The sequence below is a fragment of the Aspergillus heteromorphus genome (genome assembly GCF_003184545.1).
Source record: "Aspergillus heteromorphus CBS 117.55 chromosome Unknown BO70scaffold_49, whole genome shotgun sequence".
Classification (NCBI taxonomy): domain Eukaryota; kingdom Fungi; phylum Ascomycota; class Eurotiomycetes; order Eurotiales; family Aspergillaceae; genus Aspergillus; species Aspergillus heteromorphus.
The window spans coordinates 62,034-81,215 of NW_020290454.1; the positions used below are offsets into that span (position 1 = coordinate 62,034).

At 52.3% G+C, this 19,182-nt stretch overlaps 8 protein-coding genes and 1 non-coding gene across 9 annotated transcripts; 7 read left to right on the forward strand and 2 right to left on the reverse strand.

Moving 5' to 3' along the window:
- The first annotated feature begins 129 nt into the window (after nucleotides 1-129).
- On the forward strand, nucleotides 130-2,271 carry BO70DRAFT_390781 (putative nonsense-mediated mRNA decay protein Upf3). The gene is made up of 2 exons (XM_025546187.1): nucleotides 130-521; nucleotides 578-2,271. The coding sequence occupies exons 1-2, from the start codon at nucleotides 271-273 to the stop codon at nucleotides 2,028-2,030; spliced, it is 1,704 nt and encodes a 567-aa protein (XP_025394597.1). The 5' UTR covers nucleotides 130-270; the 3' UTR covers nucleotides 2,031-2,271.
- A 1,425-nt stretch (nucleotides 2,272-3,696) lies between these two features.
- BO70DRAFT_346232 (Zn(II)2Cys6 transcription factor) lies at nucleotides 3,697-5,785 on the forward strand. The gene is made up of 4 exons (XM_025541536.1): nucleotides 3,697-3,803; nucleotides 3,925-4,441; nucleotides 4,502-4,693; nucleotides 4,753-5,785. Exons 1-4 carry the CDS (start codon nucleotides 3,745-3,747, stop codon nucleotides 5,677-5,679), a joined length of 1,695 nt encoding a protein of 564 aa, XP_025394598.1. The 5' UTR covers nucleotides 3,697-3,744; the 3' UTR covers nucleotides 5,680-5,785.
- A 159-nt stretch (nucleotides 5,786-5,944) lies between these two features.
- On the forward strand, nucleotides 5,945-6,016 carry BO70DRAFT_t298. The gene has a single exon. It is a non-coding gene; the product is annotated as a tRNA-Arg (tRNA).
- A 414-nt stretch (nucleotides 6,017-6,430) lies between these two features.
- BO70DRAFT_346235 (cytochrome P450) lies at nucleotides 6,431-8,991 on the forward strand. Its single transcript, XM_025541537.1, has 8 exons — nucleotides 6,431-6,930; nucleotides 6,987-7,116; nucleotides 7,169-7,363; nucleotides 7,416-7,567; nucleotides 7,618-7,865; nucleotides 7,930-8,201; nucleotides 8,261-8,873; nucleotides 8,936-8,991. The coding sequence occupies exons 1-7, from the start codon at nucleotides 6,738-6,740 to the stop codon at nucleotides 8,655-8,657; spliced, it is 1,587 nt and encodes a 528-aa protein (XP_025394599.1). The 5' UTR covers nucleotides 6,431-6,737; the 3' UTR covers nucleotides 8,658-8,873; nucleotides 8,936-8,991.
- Nucleotides 8,992-9,213: 222 nt separating this feature from the next.
- Nucleotides 9,214-10,185, forward strand: BO70DRAFT_433299 (uncharacterized protein; the record flags this gene model as incomplete). The annotated part of the gene is made up of 1 exon (XM_025548399.1): nucleotides 9,214-10,185. One exon carries the CDS (start codon nucleotides 9,214-9,216, stop codon nucleotides 10,183-10,185), a length of 972 nt encoding a protein of 323 aa, XP_025394600.1.
- A 688-nt stretch (nucleotides 10,186-10,873) lies between these two features.
- Nucleotides 10,874-11,387, reverse strand: BO70DRAFT_302098 (uncharacterized protein; the record flags this gene model as incomplete). Its single annotated transcript, XM_025539733.1, has 2 exons — nucleotides 10,874-10,935; nucleotides 11,012-11,387. 2 exons carry the CDS (start codon nucleotides 11,385-11,387, stop codon nucleotides 10,874-10,876), a joined length of 438 nt encoding a protein of 145 aa, XP_025394601.1.
- Nucleotides 11,388-11,928: 541 nt separating this feature from the next.
- On the forward strand, nucleotides 11,929-13,243 carry BO70DRAFT_366659 (U4/U6-U5 snRNP complex subunit SNU23). The gene has a single exon (XM_025544389.1). It carries the CDS (start codon nucleotides 12,281-12,283, stop codon nucleotides 12,932-12,934), a length of 654 nt encoding a protein of 217 aa, XP_025394602.1. The 5' UTR covers nucleotides 11,929-12,280; the 3' UTR covers nucleotides 12,935-13,243.
- A 462-nt stretch (nucleotides 13,244-13,705) lies between these two features.
- BO70DRAFT_324562 (uncharacterized protein) lies at nucleotides 13,706-16,661 on the reverse strand. The gene is made up of 4 exons (XM_025540620.1): nucleotides 16,438-16,661; nucleotides 16,078-16,374; nucleotides 15,893-16,002; nucleotides 13,706-15,844 (listed from the first exon to the last, which is right to left on the reverse strand). The coding sequence occupies exons 1-4, from the start codon at nucleotides 16,573-16,575 to the stop codon at nucleotides 13,888-13,890; spliced, it is 2,502 nt and encodes an 833-aa protein (XP_025394603.1). The 5' UTR covers nucleotides 16,576-16,661; the 3' UTR covers nucleotides 13,706-13,887.
- A 181-nt stretch (nucleotides 16,662-16,842) lies between these two features.
- BO70DRAFT_346248 (phosphatidate cytidylyltransferase) lies at nucleotides 16,843-18,922 on the forward strand. The gene is made up of 2 exons (XM_025541538.1): nucleotides 16,843-17,080; nucleotides 17,150-18,922. The coding sequence occupies exons 1-2, from the start codon at nucleotides 17,066-17,068 to the stop codon at nucleotides 18,704-18,706; spliced, it is 1,572 nt and encodes a 523-aa protein (XP_025394604.1). The 5' UTR covers nucleotides 16,843-17,065; the 3' UTR covers nucleotides 18,707-18,922.
- Nucleotides 18,923-19,182: the final 260 nt, after the last annotated feature.

Genomic DNA, 19,182 nt, shown 5'->3' on the forward strand with positions numbered 1-19,182 from the left:
CAGGTCGATGTTGGGTGTCGCCAGGAGTTCTGCCATCACCGCTGGCCCGCCGCGGTCACGTGGACCCTCCCGCCGGTCAATCCTCCCTCTTGATCTGCATCACTGTCACTGCACCAACTGACTCCCCGACTCATTTCAGCGCAGGAGTGTCGTTCCTCTGGCCAGTGGCCCTTCATTGTCATACCCCAGTGGACTATCGCCCCCCCTACCCCTCCTCTATCCTCAGCAACTCCTCCAAACCTGGTCGGGGCGCAGGTCCCATCAAGCATCATGACGCCGATCCCCGCGGGCAAGTCAACCGGAGGGGTTCTCCAAATCCCAGTGGCTGCAACGCAGAAGAATTCGTCTGCGACACCCAGGAAGGCGCCGAAGCCAGCAGCCCCACGCTTGAAACTCGTCGTGAGGCGTCTCCCGCCCGGATTGACTCAAGCGGAGTTTGAGACGGCACTGGGCCCGGAATGGAAGACCGGGGGTGGAAAGGTCGATTGGTTCCAGTACAAGCCGGGCAAGGTCTCCAAAGAGTACTCCTCACTGCCATCTACCTGGATGTCTATCAGCTAACGACTGTCCGATACAGTCCAGCCAAGCCCTCCCGACCTTCGCGCGCCTACATCCATGTCCTGTCCAACGATCATACCATCCCGCTCTCGAACACGGTCCGTCAAGCGTCGTTCTTGGACGCCCGCAATACCTCCAATGACCCCGTGCTACTAGGCCCCCCATCGCTGGAATTCTCGCCTTACGCCAAGATCCCCGGAAGCCGCTCGCGCAAGGATGCCCGCCAGGGAACCATTGATCAGGACCCCGAGTTTATTGCCTTCCTCGAGAGCCTTACGCAACCTATCACCAAACCAACCCTCGTCGACTCCGCTGCAGATGAAGAGAAGAAGGGTACGGTGACCGTCACCCCTCTGGTGCAGTACATTAGGGAAAAGAAGGCCAACAAAGCCAAAGAGTCCAGCAAGTCATCCAAACACAAGTCGGATAAGGATTCCAAGGCCGACAAGGTGCAGGCAAAGAAGCTCCTACAACGCCCTGATAAGGACGCAAACCAGCCATCTGCGACGGAGAAGCCAGAGAAGAAATCCAGGTCGGACAAGGCTAGTAAGGAAGCCGTGAAAGCAGCGAGCAAGCAGGCCGCCAGTGTCGCTGCCAAGCAAGCAGCAAAATCGTCTCCCGCGCAGAACTCTCCCAAGGATGCGCCACAGCCAGCGTCGGAGCGAAAGCGAGAACGCGGAAACGTCGCTGCCGCGGCCAAGATTCTGCAACGCGACCTCGGTCTCGCCCCATCTGGCGGTCGTCGGAAAGGCAAAAGCGCTCCCGCGGAGGGAGATGCGTCGAAGAACGATCAAAGCGGCACCACCACTCCGGAGACGGGCAAGAAGGACACGCCCACCAGACCGTCAAGGGGAGGAGGCTCGCAAGGTAAGGGCAAGGGCGGTAGCGCGCAACAGTCCAACGATCCATCGGAAGCAAACACGCCGCCTGTCAGTACTACACCTAAACCTGCAAAGCCTGCGAAGGGTAAGCAAGCATCGGCCGGACCGACAGCTACCGCCACTCAGGCATTCCTCAAACACGCAAATCCGTCGCAGGGCGTCACCGAACCTCTGCTCGAAGCGGCTTTTGCACCATTCGGGAAGATCGTCAAGGTTGAGATTGACAAGAAGAAAGGATTCGGTTACGTCGACTTTGCAGAGCCCGATGCACTGCAGAAAGCCATCGCTGCCAGTCCCGTCTCGGTTGCCCAGAGTCAGGTTGTCGTCCTGGAGCGGAAGGCCAACCCCGGAGGAGAGAAGGGCCGTGGCAAAGGCCGCGGTGAGGCTCAACCGTCTGCCGGGGGTGGTGGAAACAGTACCCGCGGCGGCAAATCCGGCGAAGGCAGCTCTGGAGCCAACTCATCTCGAGGGCCACGCGGTGGGCGAGGGTCCAAGAGCAAGGGCGGCTCCAAGGGAGGCGGCGGAGGGAGTAATGCAGGGAATGCCAGCGGAAATACCCCTGAGGGCAAAGGAAACCCGGAATCTAAATGAGCTGTCACGATATGATGTATCCAATGATAATACCAGGCGAATGCCCCACGCGTCTTCTCTTCGTATCCAACCTTCCAAAGCACATGCCAGTGAGATGGAAGCAGTGGGCAGAACCCACATCAACATTCATTGCTTTTATACCCTCTTTCGAGAACTCTTGCTCCCCGCATATGCGATAGGATGATCTGGGGCTCATTGTCGACCAAAAAGGCTACGGGATGAACTGAATAGCGTGTGGTGCATGGAATCTTCATATCTTTGATTTTAGTATTCAATCATGTTAAGCATCCAGTCTTGTCCATATCGCAAGAAATGGGCTACTGTTCATTAACCGTGAGACTGCCTTGAATTCCTCTGTCCTCCCCAATGTAGATATCGTATGCTCTTCCCCTGCTCCAGTTATTTTGGTCATCGCCGCATTTGCTGAAAGGCGCAAGGATATTCTATATTCAGTGGTCAAGAAAAGAAGAAAGTATCTTTTGGCGGTGTGATGCTATGGAAAAGCGCATCACAGGCCTCGGCCATCATAGGTGTCGTAGTCCGGAGTCCCGATTGTTTTCGGAATTCCGAGTCTCTGATTCAGATAGCGCCAGTCACACGGCTTAGATACACCTTGACATCCGCCCAGGAAAACAAGTTATGCCACAAAAAAGCAGACCTCAAGATTTCACCCCACAAATAGTCTCTTTCTAAACCCTAGTCCCTGGTCAACTAACAGTCATCATTCTAGCATGTGGTGCATCCACACCAAGAACGGGATTGACATCGTTTTTCTAGTGGGCGCAACGCGAGTTTCCCCCTACCGAGTGGAATAGCCAAGTATGGTAACATTTCAACCAAAATGTCTACGATGATTTTTAGTTTTACGCAAGATGATAGGTTTCAAGGGGTAAATTCATTAATTTCATTCGGTTGAGCAATTCCAATTCCAATCCTCCAACACCAGCATAAAAGTGTTCAAAGAGGATGGGGGACCTTTCAGACCTCCTCGACGCCCACCAAGTCAGACCGACCGAAGTCAAGACATCACAACAAGGTAAAGATCATCACCACTCCCTGGACCATCGCACGGGCACTGGAAACAAGTCTATCAGAGACAGATCGTAACACAGCGCGTACATGCAAGGTCGAGTCGGAAGTAAAACGGCTTCACTTTAGGGCACCGAGGACATAGCAGTCATCAGCAAGGGTGGAGATTCTGTGGCTCTTTAGAAGAGCTCAGAGGTGGGACGTCTACTCTAAAGTGATTCTTTGAACTGTTGGCAAAATTGTTAGCAGGTGTTTCTTCTTCTCTCAAAATACCCGGGGATGATTCCCAAGGTAGGGGGGAGGGAAACTCACGTAGAGTCGCTTAATTTCCTAAACTGTTGGGGGGGAAGCCGCCTTTTATACCTGCGGCCGACCGCGCTAGTCACAAGCGAGATCCGGGAAGCGAGGGGAGGGCCACAGCAATTTTGCGTGCGAACGCCATTTTTACCGCCGCGCGGAAAGACCCGCCGATGCCGGCGGCACTGGATGGAACTAGTCCTAGGGGAGCTAGCGCGGAGCAGCTGTCAGCTTGCCTGGCTGCCTGGGGCTGCGACTTATCATTCGGCTTTCTTTGGGTTGCTTGGTATCGACTCATCGTCCATGTCGAAGAGCTCCTTCTCCAAGGCATCGGGTTTCGGTCTATCTTCGTGTTTCAAAGGCACCATCCTCTAGACGATGGATTGCAATGCCAAGAATATCCAAAGCGTATAGTCCAAGGTCGAAGACCGGCTGTCTGACTTGCAGGTAAGAAGGTTATCTTGAACACGGCGTTCTCGGGAGCTAGGCTAATCTTCTCCCTAGAAGTAAGTACCCTGGAAGCATTACTTGGAGGGCTTTTCCTAGATGACTCATGTGCCATAGTAAGACGCATCAAATGCGATGAAACCAAGCCGAACTGCCTAAAATGCTCTTCCACTGGCCGTAAATGCGATGGCTACGAAAATCGCATTTCTCTCGTTCCCAGTAGCCATTATCGGCTCCCTATATCAAGGGCCAGTCCTGGAATTACAGGAAGTGAACGTGAAATCCGATCATTCCAGTTCTTCTATGAGAGAACCGTGCCTTCACTGGCGGGCTACTGTGGCTCGGAGTTCTGGAGTCGCCTGGTGCTGCAGGTCAGCCAGCATGAGAAGCCCGTTTGGCATGCAATCGTCGCATTGGGCGCGAAGCATGAGACATTTGAACGCATGCCCGTCCTATCTTTCAAACACAGTGTGCATGATACCTTCGCTTTGAAGGAGTATCTAATGGCTATCAGAGCACTTCTGGGACCAATGGACCGATCATCGTTTGATTCGTCCGTTCAGTCTGCCAATGATACTTCAGGGACTCTGACGGTAGATGTCTGTCTGATATCGTGCATCTTATTCATTTGTTTTGAGGTCAGGATATCTGTGTTCTTGTTAATTATTCGTGATCTCAATTCACTAGCTTCGTTTTAGATTTTGTCGAGCCATTATGTTGCGGCCCTCAACCATATCCGAAGCGGCATCAAAATTCTCGAGGGGGTTTACTATGACCCAGACACCGGCACTTATCGTCATCCCTTCCTCAACCCTTCTACGGCATCGAGTCTTGAGATAGAGAACTTGCGAAAGATCTTTATCCGACTTCATATCCAAGCTTGGACGTTGGTATGTTATAATCACAGCTTGTCTAAAATCTGGCTGACAGACACTGATATCAAACACAGACTCGTGCAGATGTAGACGACCGCTCCATGGACGTAATCCAGTCGATGGGAGCATTCCCTACTCAAGTTCCACAATCGTTTTCCTCTCTTACCGAGGCGCGCGATGTGTATGAATACTTTAATTATGTGATGAGGGGTGAATACAACAAAATGATTAGCACCGCCACTGCATCCCAAGCATCGGATCTATACGACTTTGGCCAACGCTGCATGTCCCTTTTCGGGGAGTGGTCTGGGGCGTTAGATCGATTTGAACGGGACCGTGGTCCGTCCTTGACCACCAAGGAACGCATAGGTCTGAAGATCCTACAGATCCATCGATGCGAACAGGCTATGCTCTTGGAGCAACATGCATCAGGCATGACGGACTCGAACCGCTGGGACCGATACAATTCGATATTCCAAGAAATTACATCTCTGGCTGCCTCTGTCGTTGAACTGTCGGGTGAAAGTGGCTCTGCTCCATCAACCCCCTTGGGGCAGGTGAAATTCAAGCCAAACTTTTCTCTCGACATGGGGATCATAGCGCCTCTCTATAATACCGCCACTCTCTGTCGGGATCCACTGATCCGTCGCAGGGCAGTAGATATTCTACGGTCGGCGTCCCGTCAGGAGGGTGCCATCAATAGTTATATGTGGGCGATTGCTGCAGAGAAGGTCATTGCCCTCGAGGAATCCGTGGCTGCAGAGGTTGGTTTGGGCTACGACGGGGTTGCCGCTGCGGCGTTGGATGTCAGTGCGGGACAGCGGCGGCAGTCCATAACGAGGTGCTCCGAGGTACCTGACAACGCACGCTTCTCGTATGCATATCCGAAATTTGATATCGCAAGCATGGAGGTGTCTCTGACAGTTGAGCGAGAGATGGGCGGACAGATGAACATTCCGTTGCCGGCAATGACTGCAATGCTGGATGCGGAGGGGAGATGATCTCCTCAGATATATACATTTTTCTCACTGATGATGAACATGGTGCGACAATTACTGAAATCACACAAAACACGAACCCCTGATATGATAAACAGGTTAATAATGCCATCATCCTGTCTATGAGCAAGATCCATAACTTTTTTAAATCACTTTTATGTGGTAAACACCACAGCAATTTAACCTCTCCAGCGCTCGAAGATTCCAGTAGTGGGGCCAACGTACACTGGGTTAATATTGCAAATTTGCGTGGTATTTCTCAACAACTGGCCTGCTGGCCCAATGGTAAGGCGCTTGACTACGGATCAAGAGATTGCAGGTTCGAATCCTGCGTAGGTCATTTTTTGCTTTTATTTTTCTTGTCTTTTTTGTCCTTCCCATCACTATTCCATGCGTCCCCACCCGGGTATCCCATGAGACACAACAACCCAACATAGCCTCACCACGAAGCAATCTATGCCTTGCATGGTTTTCTCACCGGAAGATGGCCGTTGCATCCCCGGCTGATCATTGCAGATACATCATTCACTGGCATATTCATACCCCAGCACCGGAGATCTTATCCCCACCAGTCTGGTCTCCACCTCTAGCGCCCAGATGTCATTAGTACCGTGGATGAGAGACATGCATCTTTGACAAATGACCCCCCTTCATACGCAGCCAGCTTGAACGGAAACTATCTCGATCGTTGCCAACCAACCCCCTCGTGCAGCGACGAACCGCACGAGGATGCCGCTAAAGCATCAACACGGCACTGAAATGGTTCGTCGACCCCTCCCAACACCCAAATCGCCACTGCCAACTGCGCCCACCAATGCATACCCCGCTCATCATGGGCCCTTCTGCAACACACTCGCACAATGTTCAGCTCTGCCACCGTCGGAGGATTACGACTTGCAGAGCACGACCCCGCACGATATCCAGCCTTCACACCATCTGGACAGGGATTGGAATCGGGGAGTCGGGGTCTACCCTCGTATTTATGAAGAACCCAAGCCCCCCCCAGTGACTTGCTAGATATCCACCACCCATGACAAGTGCAGCGACGGAAACCTGCCGTCATGTTCGTTCTCCTGCAAGTTGTTGTCGCTCTTGTCGGCCTATACCTCATAAAGACTTTCCTCACTCGTAAACAATTTCCGGCGCCGCTGCCCCCAGGCCCGAAAGCCAAGCCGATCATTGGGAATCTGTGGGACCTGCCGTCGCAAACAGGGCGAGACTGGCTGCATTGGTACAAATATAGGGATACCTATGGTCCGTGACTGGAACGACCCGTCAGAAGCTCACTGACCCAGACTGACCAAGCCCAGGCCCCATCAGCTCAGTAAACGTTTTTGGGGAGACCCTCATTATTGTAAATGATGCTCAGATTGCAGTTGAGCTGCTGGAAAAACGGTCTGCAAATTACTCCGAGCGTCCCACGGGTCACTTCTCCCAACTGTATGGCCGCAACCATCGTCTGAGTCCTCCTCCGTCGCTGACAGCTGCCTAGGGCCGGGTTCCATCAAATCGTGACCACGTTACAATATAGCGACCCACGTCTTCGGGCCCAGCGGAAACTTTTTCAGAAACAGTTCGGATCGAATAATTCTGTGGCGATGTACAATAGTACCCAGGAGGCTGAGGCGGCTCGCTTCTTGCTTCGGGTGCTGGATACGCCGGAGGATGTGCAAGATCATATACGGAAGTAGGTCGCCGAAAATGACCTGTTTCGGCGGTGGTGGCTGACCATCTTTTAGGCAGGCTGGAGCTATGATACTGAAGATGACATATGGGTACAACGTTGCGCCACGTGGGAAGGACCCATTAGTAGAGCTTGTGAGTCGATGCATGCAACAATTTGCTGCATCCCTCATGCCGGGAGCCTGGATCGTGGACTTCATCCCCTTCTGTAAGAGCCAACTGCTCACCCATGACAAACAGCACTGACGCAGGGAATAGTGAAACACACCCCAACCTGGATCCCAGGCATCAGTTTCCCACGCGTGGCGAAAGCCTTCCGAGAAGACAATCGCAACTGGAGCGAACGGCCATACGCGTTCGTCAAGCAACAGATGGCAAATGGCACACATGAGCCATCATTTGTGTCGGGGCTCGTTGAAAAAGAAGGCTTCCCAGAGCCAGGGTCAGACAAGGACGATTTGTTCAAGTGGACTGCGTTGGCGATCTACGGCGCAGCATCCGATACAGTAAGTGCTAGCCCCTCTAGGACAATGGTGGAAGACAGCCCTTAACAGATAACACGCCCCGCAGACGATCGCCACCACATACTCCGTGTTCATTGCAATGGCCGTCTTCCCCGAAGTACAGCGCAAAGCACACGAAGAGATCGACCGAGTAATAGGCACGGGTCGAATCCCTGGATACGCCGACCGCGAGAACCTACCATACATCAACGCGATGGTCAAAGAAGCCTTCAGATGGCATACCGTGATCCCCATGGGCGTCGCCCATAATGCGAAAGAGGATGACATGTTCGAGGGATATTTCATTCCCAAGGGAGCTCAGGTTCTGGCTAACCTCTGGTGAGCCCTCTCCAGCCCCGGCACTACAAACATGACCCCCCTAGCTAACATCACCCCAGGGCCTTCACCCACGACCCAACCATCTACTCCGACCCGATGACCTTCAAGCCCGAACGCTTCCTCGAATCAGATACCCACACCCCAGAGCGTGACCCTCACTTCCTCTCATTCGGCTTTGGCCGTCGTGTCTGCGCTGGTCGAACCCTCGCCGACGCAAACGTCTACCTAAGCATCGTGCAGTCCCTGGCCGCACTGCAGATCAGCAAGCCGATCAAGGACGGCAAGGAAGTCGACATCCAGCCGGACTTTCTGCCCGGGGTGATTAGCCATGTCGGCCGCGTTGATCTGGATATCAAGCCGAGGAGCAAGCAGCATGAGGAGCTTATTCGGGCGCTGGGGTCGAAGTATCCGTTTGAGAAAGATCACGCGGAGGAGATTAATCGGGTGAAGTTTTAGAGTTGAAGGTTTACATGTTTCTTAGGTATTGCTCCTTGAAGAAGACGTCATAGGAAGGAAAGGCATTCGGATCGGTAAACAGACGGGCAGACAGACAAACGGACAGACATACAGAAGGGGTACGTACCATGGTAAAGCATCACCGTGACCACGACCATGACTCAAACTGCCACTTCATACCTATGTAAAAAGCGCAAGAAATTACCTAATTTGGAAGTCAGTATCTCTATTCGCCTTATACTCGAGGTAATATCTTCGTCACATTTACAAATATCTAGGGTAGAGAATCCGAGTCACCTCTCTCCCACCCTCTGCCTCATCCACCTACTCCCACCACCAGTTCAAGCCCATCGATCCATCATCGATCTATCTTTCCTGGGCTCTCAGGCTCACGTCCGGGTTCACGCTACCAAAACCATCAAAACCCATTCCAACATCAAATAAAAGCACATCGCTCTTGACCTACCACCTATTACCTACTACCCACCACCCACCACCATCATTAACCACACTTCAAACCCAACCCAAACCAGTCAGCCCACCCCAACACACAGAAATGGAGTACCTCCTCCAAGCCGCCGTCAATCATATCGACGACAACCTCGGACTGCAAGGCGAAACCCCCACGCCCACGCCTACGACCAGCAACCCGCCGAGCACCACGCGAGCGCGGAACCAAAATGGAAATACTCACGCTCATCACAGTCGTGGTAATGCTCCTACTCCCCCTTCCACTCTTCCAAGCCAAACCACCATTCACGCATCCACAAATAAAGAGAACGAAGAATCGAACGAGGAGACAAACCCGAGTCCCCAAAACCTCAACCGCACCCATTACAAGACCCTTCTAGAAAGAAGAGCCCAAGCACTCGCTGAAGCGGTGCTGACCGCGCAAATGGCACACTCGGAGAGAGTCAAAGCCGCAATATTACACGCCGAACTGGTGCAGGCCCAAATGGCACATGCCGAACTGGTGCAGGCCAGAGTGAGACAGGCTAAAAGAGAACTCGCTGGAAAGGCTCGCGCTAAAATGGAAATGGAACTCGAAAAACGCCGACGGGAACTACGGCAGTGTGTGGAAAAGGCAGGGGACGAAGTTGAACTTTTGCTGTTCGAGAAGGACAAGGAGCAAGAGGAAGTGCTGGGACGAATCAAGAAGCTGCGCGAGGAGTTGTTGGTGATGGTGAAGGCCGAGAAGATGTTTGAGGGGAGGAAAGTGATGGGGTTGAAGGGGAAGACTAAGGTGTGGGTTACCTGGGAGAGAGAGGTGAGGACGGAGGAGTGGGTTGATGCGCAGAGTGAGATTCAGGACGAGTTCGAGGGGGAGATGATGTCTCAGACGCAGACGCGGACAGAGATCGAGGATCTGCAAGAAACAAAGGCAAGTCCGGTTGAAGAGGCATGGGAGGAAGTTGACATTCCGTTGCTCTGTCCGGATAAGAAATTGCATTGCTCCGGCGAATGTGACTGTTTTGCTGGGGAGCGAGCGAAGGAGGTGGTTCCCAAGGAAAAGTGTGTTGTGTGTTGAAGTCTGATGTACTGGGGACTGAAGTCAAAAATGACTCTTTACCTTTCTCGGGCTCCTGATTTTGATCTAGTCCTTGTCTTTTAATTTGCCATTTGCGTGTTGCTGTTGACCAGAAGGAACTGTGTGTTCTAATTCAAGATATGAAGCGTTTTGCCATTTGATTGAATTTGACTCAATTTTGGTTCTAGCCCCTACGTCGTAAGCATACTACTTTGATGGTCAGATGTAGTCAGATGGAGCGAATGAGTAGTATTTGAGTATGGTTCAGAAAATAAGCCATCAATTAAGTATCACATTGACGAGTCATAGGAGCCAGAGTGTACATATCGTCACACCACCCGAAAGATTAGAAATTAAACCAATAAGTAAACCGTCCGGCCATAACCAGCGGATACGGTTTGAAGATGACAGAAGCTCGACGCATCGACCTGTACAGGTAGCAGCCAGCTGCCACTAATACATCGACGTTCGGTTGTCAAGTAAGAGTCCAAAGTATGTGCGCCGCTAAGGACGAAGCCGGTCATATCCAAAGCGAGTACCAAAATAAGCAGCAGAAATATGAATGATGATATCGACAGCAATGCAGATTGTGTATTCGTCAAATCGTCAGATTGTCACAGACTCACGGTGAAGCAGTCTGGTCAAGTCAGTCATCTAGACAGTAAAGAGCAGAGAAGCACAGGGCAGCTCACCTTGCAACCACTTTCCAGAGCACGTTGACGACGAGAAAGATTAACCCGTAGATAAAAACTGCGATAAGTCAGTCCACAGGCTCGAACATCCTTCCCTCTCCTTTTAGAAAGAAACAAATCTTGAAAAGACAGACCTTCATAGCCAAAAGAGCGAAGCTTCTCCAGACGACCCCGTTTCTTTAACCAGATCGGAACGTGATCTTTCTGGCACGTCGAGCCTTCAATGACCAGACAGCCACCCGAAGACTGGGAGCACTCAAGATGGCGTCTCCTGCGCTCCATGATATCGCGAATTCTCTTGTTGCAGAACGCCTCGTCGGTGCGGAACGAGCACTTCTCCATTGGACATTCCAGCTTCCGCTCGAAGCGTGCCACAAACCAGTCAACTTTCAGATGCACTCCGGTGTAGACAAGGCCATAGAAGTGGCGACAGGTGTGTTTCATAGCCAGAGCATCGGGGTAAGGGAGGAACGACGCTATGTGCAGGTGTAACTCGGTGGGAAGATCCATAAACTTGTGCGGGTGCTGGTGGGGAGGTGTTTCCGAGGCCTCTTCGGGCGAAGGTGACGCCATTGTGTTACCTGCTGGGAGAAAGTAGCAGAGTAGCAGAGTAGCAGAGTCGCAGGGAAAGCAGAGTATGGCAGAAGAAACGAGCAACAATCTATCCGGAGCAAGAAGTATCCATCAAAGGGATGGCCACTGCAAGGGTTGGGGTGGGTTGTGTTGCCTGACTACACTCAGTGGTAAGTTGAATGAAAGTGTTGAAGTATTTCCAGTGAAGCCAGCACTGCGCTATGTAACCTTAATCGCTGCCTAGGCGCCAAAAATAGAGAGACTTGATCAGGCAGCGTGACTAACACGAGACTAGGCGGCAGAATGGATGTTTCAGACTGTGAGGCTTAGAGGCGTGAGCCGATCTAGACCAGATCAGTGCTGCCAGAAGGCTGTCTGCGCTGGAGTCAGATTGGCTAGTCCATAGATAATATCCAAAAATTAGCAAAGCATCTCAGCTATGAGGCCTATCTCCTCAGAAAGATGCTATAAACACAAGAAGACACAATCTATGAACAGCTGCCAAGAGATGAAGATGAAGCCGATGGTTGTTGATGTGATCCAGATAAGCGGCGCTTCCGTCGGAGCCGAGCCGGAGATGCCCACAGATCAGCCCCGCCTTTGTCACCGCCTGCCATTTCGCGGACGGACCCTGCTTTTCGCCTCCAGCTTCGGCTTCGGCTTCAAACATCAACCATCAACCATCCAGCTTGCCAACACTTCTATCGCTGCGATCCGCTCATATCGCTCAGACAACAGCTTTAATCTGATCCGTACCCCGAAATTTACCGTCCGATCCCTCCCCCACTCTAACGAATCAGAGTACACCAACATCCTCATTGACATCCACCATGAGCAATAAAGATTCCGCCTACGGAGCCCCCTCCTCTGACACAGCCTTCCGCAAACAATGGGACCGAGAAGAATACGCCAAAAAGGCGGCGGACGAAGAGGCTAAGCGCAAGGAGGAATCCAAGGCCCGATATGAAGCCAAACTACTGGGCAAAAAATGGCATGCGCCGGTGGACTACAGCGCGCTCGAGGCCACCACGTCGCGCTCTTCGCGGCTAGATGTCGCTTCGATGGTGGGAAAGACGACAATCGTGACGTCGGGAAACGCGGTTGGAAAGAGGGGCAAGGGCGCGGGTTTCTACTGCTCGGACTGTGATTTGACGTTCAAGGACAACTTGCAGCTCGTGGAGCATTTGAACAGCAAGCAGCATTTGATCGCGACTGGTCAAAGTGGGGAGGTCACTCGAGCTAATGTGGAAGATGTGCGCCAGCGACTACGGATGCTGGCTCATCGGAAACGAGTGCAAGCGGAGGAGGAGCGACGGGCTTGGCAGCTAGACTTGGGTGAGAGATTGAAGGAGAGAGAAGAGCAGGATGCCAAGGAAAGAGAGGAAAAACGGAGAAAGAGGAATGAGAAGCGACGCAGGGGTGGCGGCGATGGCATCAAGCAGGAGGATGAGAGTTGGGAGGGCCGGCTTGGAATCATCGCATGATGGGGACAAGGGTTTCGATGGATGGTTCATATGGCTACGGAGTAAAGCTGCAGTATACCCATGGCGTTTGGTGCTTCGGATTGATGTCTGACCGGATTACTTCTACTAGTCAAGCGATTGTAAAATTTCATGGAAATTGATAAAGGGGCCCTACACATCGCCCGTTTCATTAAGTTCCTACGGGCACCCTCGCCGCCCGCCTAAGTAGGAACGAAAGTGCCGGCAATACAGCCAGCTTGCGCACCCTTGACAGGTCAGACCATGTATTAATAGCCTTTATCTAGTTTTTGCCTTGAGGTAGTGTTGATTTCAGTGTTGCCTTCGGCATTATCAATCTTCAGTTTTATTTTACCAGTAAAATGATGTCCTCAAACGCGCGCATTTTGATCATTTTAATAGTACTCCATTATGATCACCTTACCGACAGATTAGATCACTTTAATCAATAATCATACCCTCTACACCGTCGATAAACTCCACACCACCTGCCTGATCTTCGCGGCCGTCTCTGCCACTGCATTTGCTGTGCCTGCGATGCCTGCGATGCCTGCGATGCCTACAGTAAGGTGCTGCTGCGAGGGACACGGGCTCGCTCGCAGGGCAGCTATACAAAGCCTAACAAGAAAATTACTTACTCATCTAATTGCCTGACCAGAGACTTCCTACTACAGTTTAACCTGTACCCCTCAGGCAGTAATTGCGGGGGCTCGTATACTTCTATTGGCGAGGGTGCCTGTAGGTCGTCCATACGGCGATGGGTAGGGTCCCTTTATCAATCCAATTTCATTGTCACGTCAGAAAAAAATGATATGCATATACCGACCGCACTGTTATCAAGTGAGATTGTTGCGAAGAAATTGTACCACTGAAGAAAGAAATGAAAACCAAGACCTATCCAATGCCCATTGCCCGACCGCATACTCCTGAATAATACCCGCATGACTGACTCAATCTCAATCTATACATTCAATGCCCTCCAGAACGTGCATGGCTCGAGCACCCTCCCTCTCGAACTGGCTGACCAGTCTTTCACACTCGCGCTTGAGCTTCTCTTCTCCATTCTTTGCATTCCACTTGATCCATTCCTCAACGCTCATCTTCTTCTCCGGGCTAGTTAACTCGCCCTTCGCACTGTTCAAGATGCTGTTGAAATCGATGTTTTCCTTATCACTGGTCCCGGCCACAACAACACCGTCAATGTCAACGGGAGTCCATGGATGAGATGTATTCAAGGAGCTTATATTCGTCTGCAGTCCACGTTTTGACGGCGAGGGTGTGCTGGTCGCAAGTGGGATTCGGGCTTGTTTAGAAGGCGATGCAACTGGTGCCCGGGATACAGACGGTTTCAAAGTTGGCTTTAAAGACGGCGGCTGATTTTCGGCATCGGAAGACTGTGGCGACAGAGAAGTGCTCTTTGAAGGTGAGGGAAGAGGGGACACAGGATCTGGCTCTGGCCTTTCCTCATCGGATTGGTTGTCATCTTCCAACACGGCACTGGCATGGGAGTTCCGGGTTTCTGCCAGAGACTTCGCAAATTGCTTCTCCTTTGGAATATCGCTGTATCGTTCTGCCGTCTTTGGAGGTACTCTAGACGACCTGCGCCGAGCAGACTGTTCATCGGGAGTCTGCTCTTGGGTCTCTTCCTGCACAACTTGTTGCGGACTTTCAGGCTTTTCTTCCTCGGGGCTGTCCGTGACCTCGTTCTCAGTATCAGCTTGCTCCTCCTGAGAAACCGCAACGTCAGGCTTTCGGTCTGCCTGTTTTGACTTCCTTTGCTTTTCGGACGAAGCCTTTCGTTTAACACATTTGGAATCCTTATCGGGTTGCTCCCCATCGGCTTTCTGCGTTGGGATCGGCGCCGGAATCTCCACAGAGACGAACGACTCGTGGCGTCGCACCTCCGTCACTTCATTAGCCTTAACCTCAGGTTCGGAGTGCGTGACGGTCTGAGGCGATTCTTGAGGCAATGGCTCTTGAGTGCCCTGCGCAGAGGCCCTAGCGCTTTTTCGTTTGTTCGTCCGTCTGATCTGCTGCTCCTCTTCAGCTGAAGGTTCGGGTTCTGGAAGCTGTTCGAGGTCTTGATCCGCAGTTATTTGCGGGTCGGTTTCTGCATTATGTTCTGTGTCATTGTTTGGTGGTTCCGGGGCCGCCTTTGCCTTCTTTTTAGACTTCGACTTCTTTGCCTTAGGCAAGGGCGCTTCAATCATCTCATCGTCGTTAGTTTTATCGAGGTCCAGGTCGGCCTCCACTGCGGCCTCAAGCTCAGAATGAGGAGGAATCTCAGACGTCGAAGGGGCCTTCGACACGGACGATTCTGTGGAGATCTTCCTGCTCTTGGAGTTTGTTTTCTTCTTGGATGTAGCCCGGCTCTTTTTTGGTTTCTCCTCGAGAGGAGCCTCCTCTATCGGCGCGTCTTCTAGATGACTATCCTGCAGTGTACTGTTACGCGACTTTGTAGCCCGCTTCTTGGCGGGAGGTTCTGAGCCTTCGACCGGCTCTGCATCGGCAATTTCTGCCTCGTCCTTGTGAACCTCGTCGCTTGTCCTTTTCTTTCCCCTCGCGGCCCGTTTTGCTTTTGCTGCTGGTTCAGGCTGCACATGATCGGTGTCAATATCCATTTGAGTGACAGTCTCCGTGGGATCTTCCTTCTTTGATTTCGTTCCCTTGGTCTTAGACTTAGACGACTTTTTTGATGACTTCGCTTTCGTGGTCGGCTGAGGCAGAGTGCTCGGGTCTACCAGATCGTCAAGCTCAGGTACCGGTGCTTCCGATACAGTCGACTGGGTTGAGAGGCGAGATGACGCCTTGGAGACCCGGGGTTTCTTCGATCGAGTGCCTTTCCCTTTCTTGCCAGCAGGTTTGGCAAAGACGAAGAAGGAACAATCCGACGAGCGTCGATAATGCTCGTCGCTGATCAGGTCAGCCATGACACAGAGGGAAAGAGCGACGCAAACTCACAATGGAACATCCTTAGGCTCCCACCCATCCAAAGATAGTTTACAGTAAGGGCAGGTAGCCAAGTCGTTGCTCTCCTCGTTCGGACAGAAGTACCAACCGCCTTCGACCATCTGCATCGTACCGAGAGAGTTAGAACATATATATGTAAAAGGCCCCGAGTGGGGTAGAACAATGCTCCATTTTACCTTATCGGACTGACACACCCAGCCTCGCTTCCCGTCATGCGGCCATGAATCACCGAACGTGGCCTGCCTTGCTTGTGATACCCACTCGCTTGTCGGATCTTCAATCTCGGCCGGGTTGGAGCTATGCTGTTGGATATCCATCATAATAGCCCATCCGCAGTCCTTGGTGTGCTTTAGATGTTCTGTAATCGGGTTGTCGTCCTCCTCCCACCCATCTAGCGCTCTGTTGCACAGGAAGCATGTTGTGTTGTCCGGGTTCGTTTCGTAGGGATTGTAGAAGAAACCTGCGTGCGCCAACTAGATGAACAGCAGGCTGGTCAATACAGCACGGTCCTAAGCATCCGGAGGGAAATTGAGTACCTCAGCAGGTGATGGTCGACTGTGCGGCCAAGCGACCGGACTCGCAGGCGCGCCGGACGACGACCTGCGTTTCTCCGGGTATAGCACCCGGTCAAAACTGGCCAGACGGGCAGAAAACGTCTCCATTTGCTGAATCATATGTGAGAAAATGAGAGATTAGCGCATTTGTGTGAGAAAAAGGGCGACGAGTCAGGCCGTCATCGGGGAATTGCAGTGAAGATGGTTGCTGCAGGTCGCAGCCATGCGCCGCCCTCTGTTTACGGGCCTTGTTTGGGTCTTCGGAACGCGCCGCGGAGGAACGCCCGCACGTGACCGGTGTGGCTTGGCGCTGGCTGGTGGCGGAGTCGGGCCCTTTCCTCATCCGGGCTCGAATCGCTCAGGCCGAGAACACTGCCGAGGGCAAGAGTACGTCAGACCTCGCCCTCGTTAGACTGTGTATTACGATTCCGATTATTGTTGTTGTTGTCCGTCCTGTTTCATTCTGACCGTCTCCCCTCTCTGCTCCAATCTTATCCCCCTTACCTAAAACCATGATATGAAGCTGTCGCTTTCAGATGCTTCTTGACCTCGCCTACATTTACAGCCCTCGCTGTGCACTACCTTCTCTCCCCTCTGTGGAATCGCGACCATGCGCCAAACTACTGTGAGAAGCTCTAGCCCCCGTGAGCTCAGGAGGGGAATCACCGGCAGAGACTAACGGATATTGTGCTAGACTCTCCTTTTGAATACCAACTCGGGCTACCTGCGCCTGCGCTCGATCAATCCGTCTTTCCCGCGACCCCCGGGTTCTCTCCGCACATTTTCAATTGACTCCTACTCCTCATTATCGTCCCATGGCACCTCATACTCCAACCGAACACCCCTTTATAGCCCCTTAAGCTCGCAGTCGGCTGCCACGGACCGCGGTCTTCTACTACCCTCGTCTTCAGCACCATTCTCCACCTCATCACAGCGGTCGGAACCGAGCGACTGGGATGACAATCCGAACCTATCGATCTCCGCCTTTTCGGAGCTACCCTCCAAGGACTTTGGGGTGAACCAGCATATGATAATCAACCAAGAGTTCAAGGAAGCGTTGCGTCAAATCCTCTGGCAGTTCCGAGCTCCAATTCGGTATGCATTCGCCTATGGATCGGGTGTCTTCCAGCAGACCGGCAGTGCGCCGGGTTCGAGCCAATGCCACCCGTCGGCCCCGACAGCGATCAAAAACATGCAATCGGGTCAAGGGAAGATGATCGATTTCATCTTTGGCGTCTCATATTCTCAGCACTGGCACTCCCTCAACCTGACTCAACATCGAGACCATTACTCCGGGCTGGGCTCGGCGGGTTCTTACATGGTCTCCCAGGTGCAGGATCGATTTGGCGCCGGTGTATACTTTAACCCCTACATCACTGTCAACGGTACACTCATCAAGTACGGAGTGGTGAACCTTGACACGTTGTGCCGGGATCTCAGTCAATGGGACACCTTGTATCTTGCTGGACGGTTGCAAAAACCGGTCAAGATCCTGCGCGACCACCCGAGTGTGCGACTGGCGAACCAAATCAACCTGCTTTCGGCTGTCCGTGTAGCCCTCTTGCTGCTGCCGGCCGAATTCACCGAGTTCCAATTATACAGCACGATTGCGGGTATCAGCTACATGGGAGATCTTCGCATGGCACTGCCGGCGGAAGACCCTCGCAAGGTGAACAACATTGTTTCGTCGCAAATGGCGAACTTCCGACGACTGTATGCGCCCCTGATCGAGAACCTCCCCAACGTCACATTCAACGACAAACGGTGTACGGAGGGCGATTGGATTGATGACCCGGACGCGAATGTTCGCCTCACCCAGGACATGGACCCCGTGAAGCGCGGCAACATGGTCCGTCGTCTCCCCGAGTCTTTCCGCGAGAAGCTCTACTTCCAGTACCAAACGCGCTACCAGATCCCACGCGCAGAGTTCAACAAAATGATGAAGGAGAGCAATGACAATGACGCCGCCGTGGTGCGCCGGAGAGAGGGCGGTCCCTTCGAACGACGCATCGCCGATGACAAGAGCCTCCCGAAAGAGGTCCAAGCTTCGATCACCAAGACTATCCGCTGGCCGAGTACGATTCAGTCAGCCAAGGGGTTGGTCACTTCGGGAGTCAGCCGGACCTGGCGCTATCTCAGTGAGAAGCAGGACAAGTACAGGAAGTCCGGCAAAAAGGCCAGTCCTCCCCCCGATGCGTCTCCCAAGGAAACCAAGGAGTCTAAGGAATCCAAGGAATCCAAGCAGGAATAGACAACAGACTTGGATTGAGTATTACCGTTATGAGTGAAGCATGGTTTGCCCGACCCAACCCCCGGAGGCACGGGCGACCCTAGACATTTGTCTGCAGGCATATTGAGGCGTTGTTCTTTGTCGGCATTGGTAACCCGTGTATGTAGTATAAGTTTACTGAAAGTCCCCAACCACCAAATACAGGACAAAAGATAGTATATAGAAGGAAAGAGCATTATTATAGACTGAATGAAGCAATTATACTGCATCTAGTGGTGTTGTAAAGGTTGCAGATGTGTTATAGATATGCTGGAGAGGCATTGTAGAGGAACTAGGTAGCATAGCCGCCATAATTTGTATACCCGAGTCGTCATTCTGTATACGTGAGTCACGACGTGAACATTGTTTTGATTTAGGTGCAGTTCTCTATACATCATACCACCACCAGGGCGTCACAACAGGGGATTGATCCCATGCTCGCAGCTCCTACCCATTTT

What these genes read in the sequence shown, in the direction of transcription:
- BO70DRAFT_346232 (XM_025541536.1), top strand. Translation starts at nt 3,745, where the DNA reads ATGCCAAGAATATCCAAAGCGTATAGTCCAAGGTCGAAGACCGGCTGT. An exon ending in ACCGGCTGTCTGACTTGCAG is followed by an intron (nt 3,804 to 3,924) that starts GTAAGAAGGTTA and finishes TGCCATAGTAAG; the next exon opens with ACGCATCAAATGCGATGAAA. An exon ending in TCTTATTCATTTGTTTTGAG is followed by an intron (nt 4,442 to 4,501) that starts GTCAGGATATCT and finishes GCTTCGTTTTAG; the next exon opens with ATTTTGTCGAGCCATTATGT.
- BO70DRAFT_346235 (XM_025541537.1), top strand. Translation starts at nt 6,738, where the DNA reads ATGTTCGTTCTCCTGCAAGTTGTTGTCGCTCTTGTCGGCCTATACCTC. An exon ending in CGTGGACTTCATCCCCTTCT is followed by an intron (nt 7,568 to 7,617) that starts GTAAGAGCCAAC and finishes CGCAGGGAATAG; the next exon opens with TGAAACACACCCCAACCTGG. An exon ending in CAGGTTCTGGCTAACCTCTG is followed by an intron (nt 8,202 to 8,260) that starts GTGAGCCCTCTC and finishes ACATCACCCCAG; the next exon opens with GGCCTTCACCCACGACCCAA.
- BO70DRAFT_366659 (XM_025544389.1), top strand. Translation starts at nt 12,281, where the DNA reads ATGAGCAATAAAGATTCCGCCTACGGAGCCCCCTCCTCTGACACAGCC.
- BO70DRAFT_390781 (XM_025546187.1), top strand. Translation starts at nt 271, where the DNA reads ATGACGCCGATCCCCGCGGGCAAGTCAACCGGAGGGGTTCTCCAAATC. An exon ending in CCGGGCAAGGTCTCCAAAGA is followed by an intron (nt 522 to 577) that starts GTACTCCTCACT and finishes TGTCCGATACAG; the next exon opens with TCCAGCCAAGCCCTCCCGAC.
- BO70DRAFT_324562 (XM_025540620.1), bottom strand. Translation starts at nt 16,575, where the DNA reads ATGATTCAGCAAATGGAGACGTTTTCTGCCCGTCTGGCCAGTTTTGAC. An exon ending in GTCGACCATCACCTGCTGAG is followed by an intron (nt 16,375 to 16,437) that starts GTACTCAATTTC and finishes CTGTTCATCTAG; the next exon opens with TTGGCGCACGCAGGTTTCTT. An exon ending in GGGTGTGTCAGTCCGATAAG is followed by an intron (nt 16,003 to 16,077) that starts GTAAAATGGAGC and finishes GGTACGATGCAG; the next exon opens with ATGGTCGAAGGCGGTTGGTA.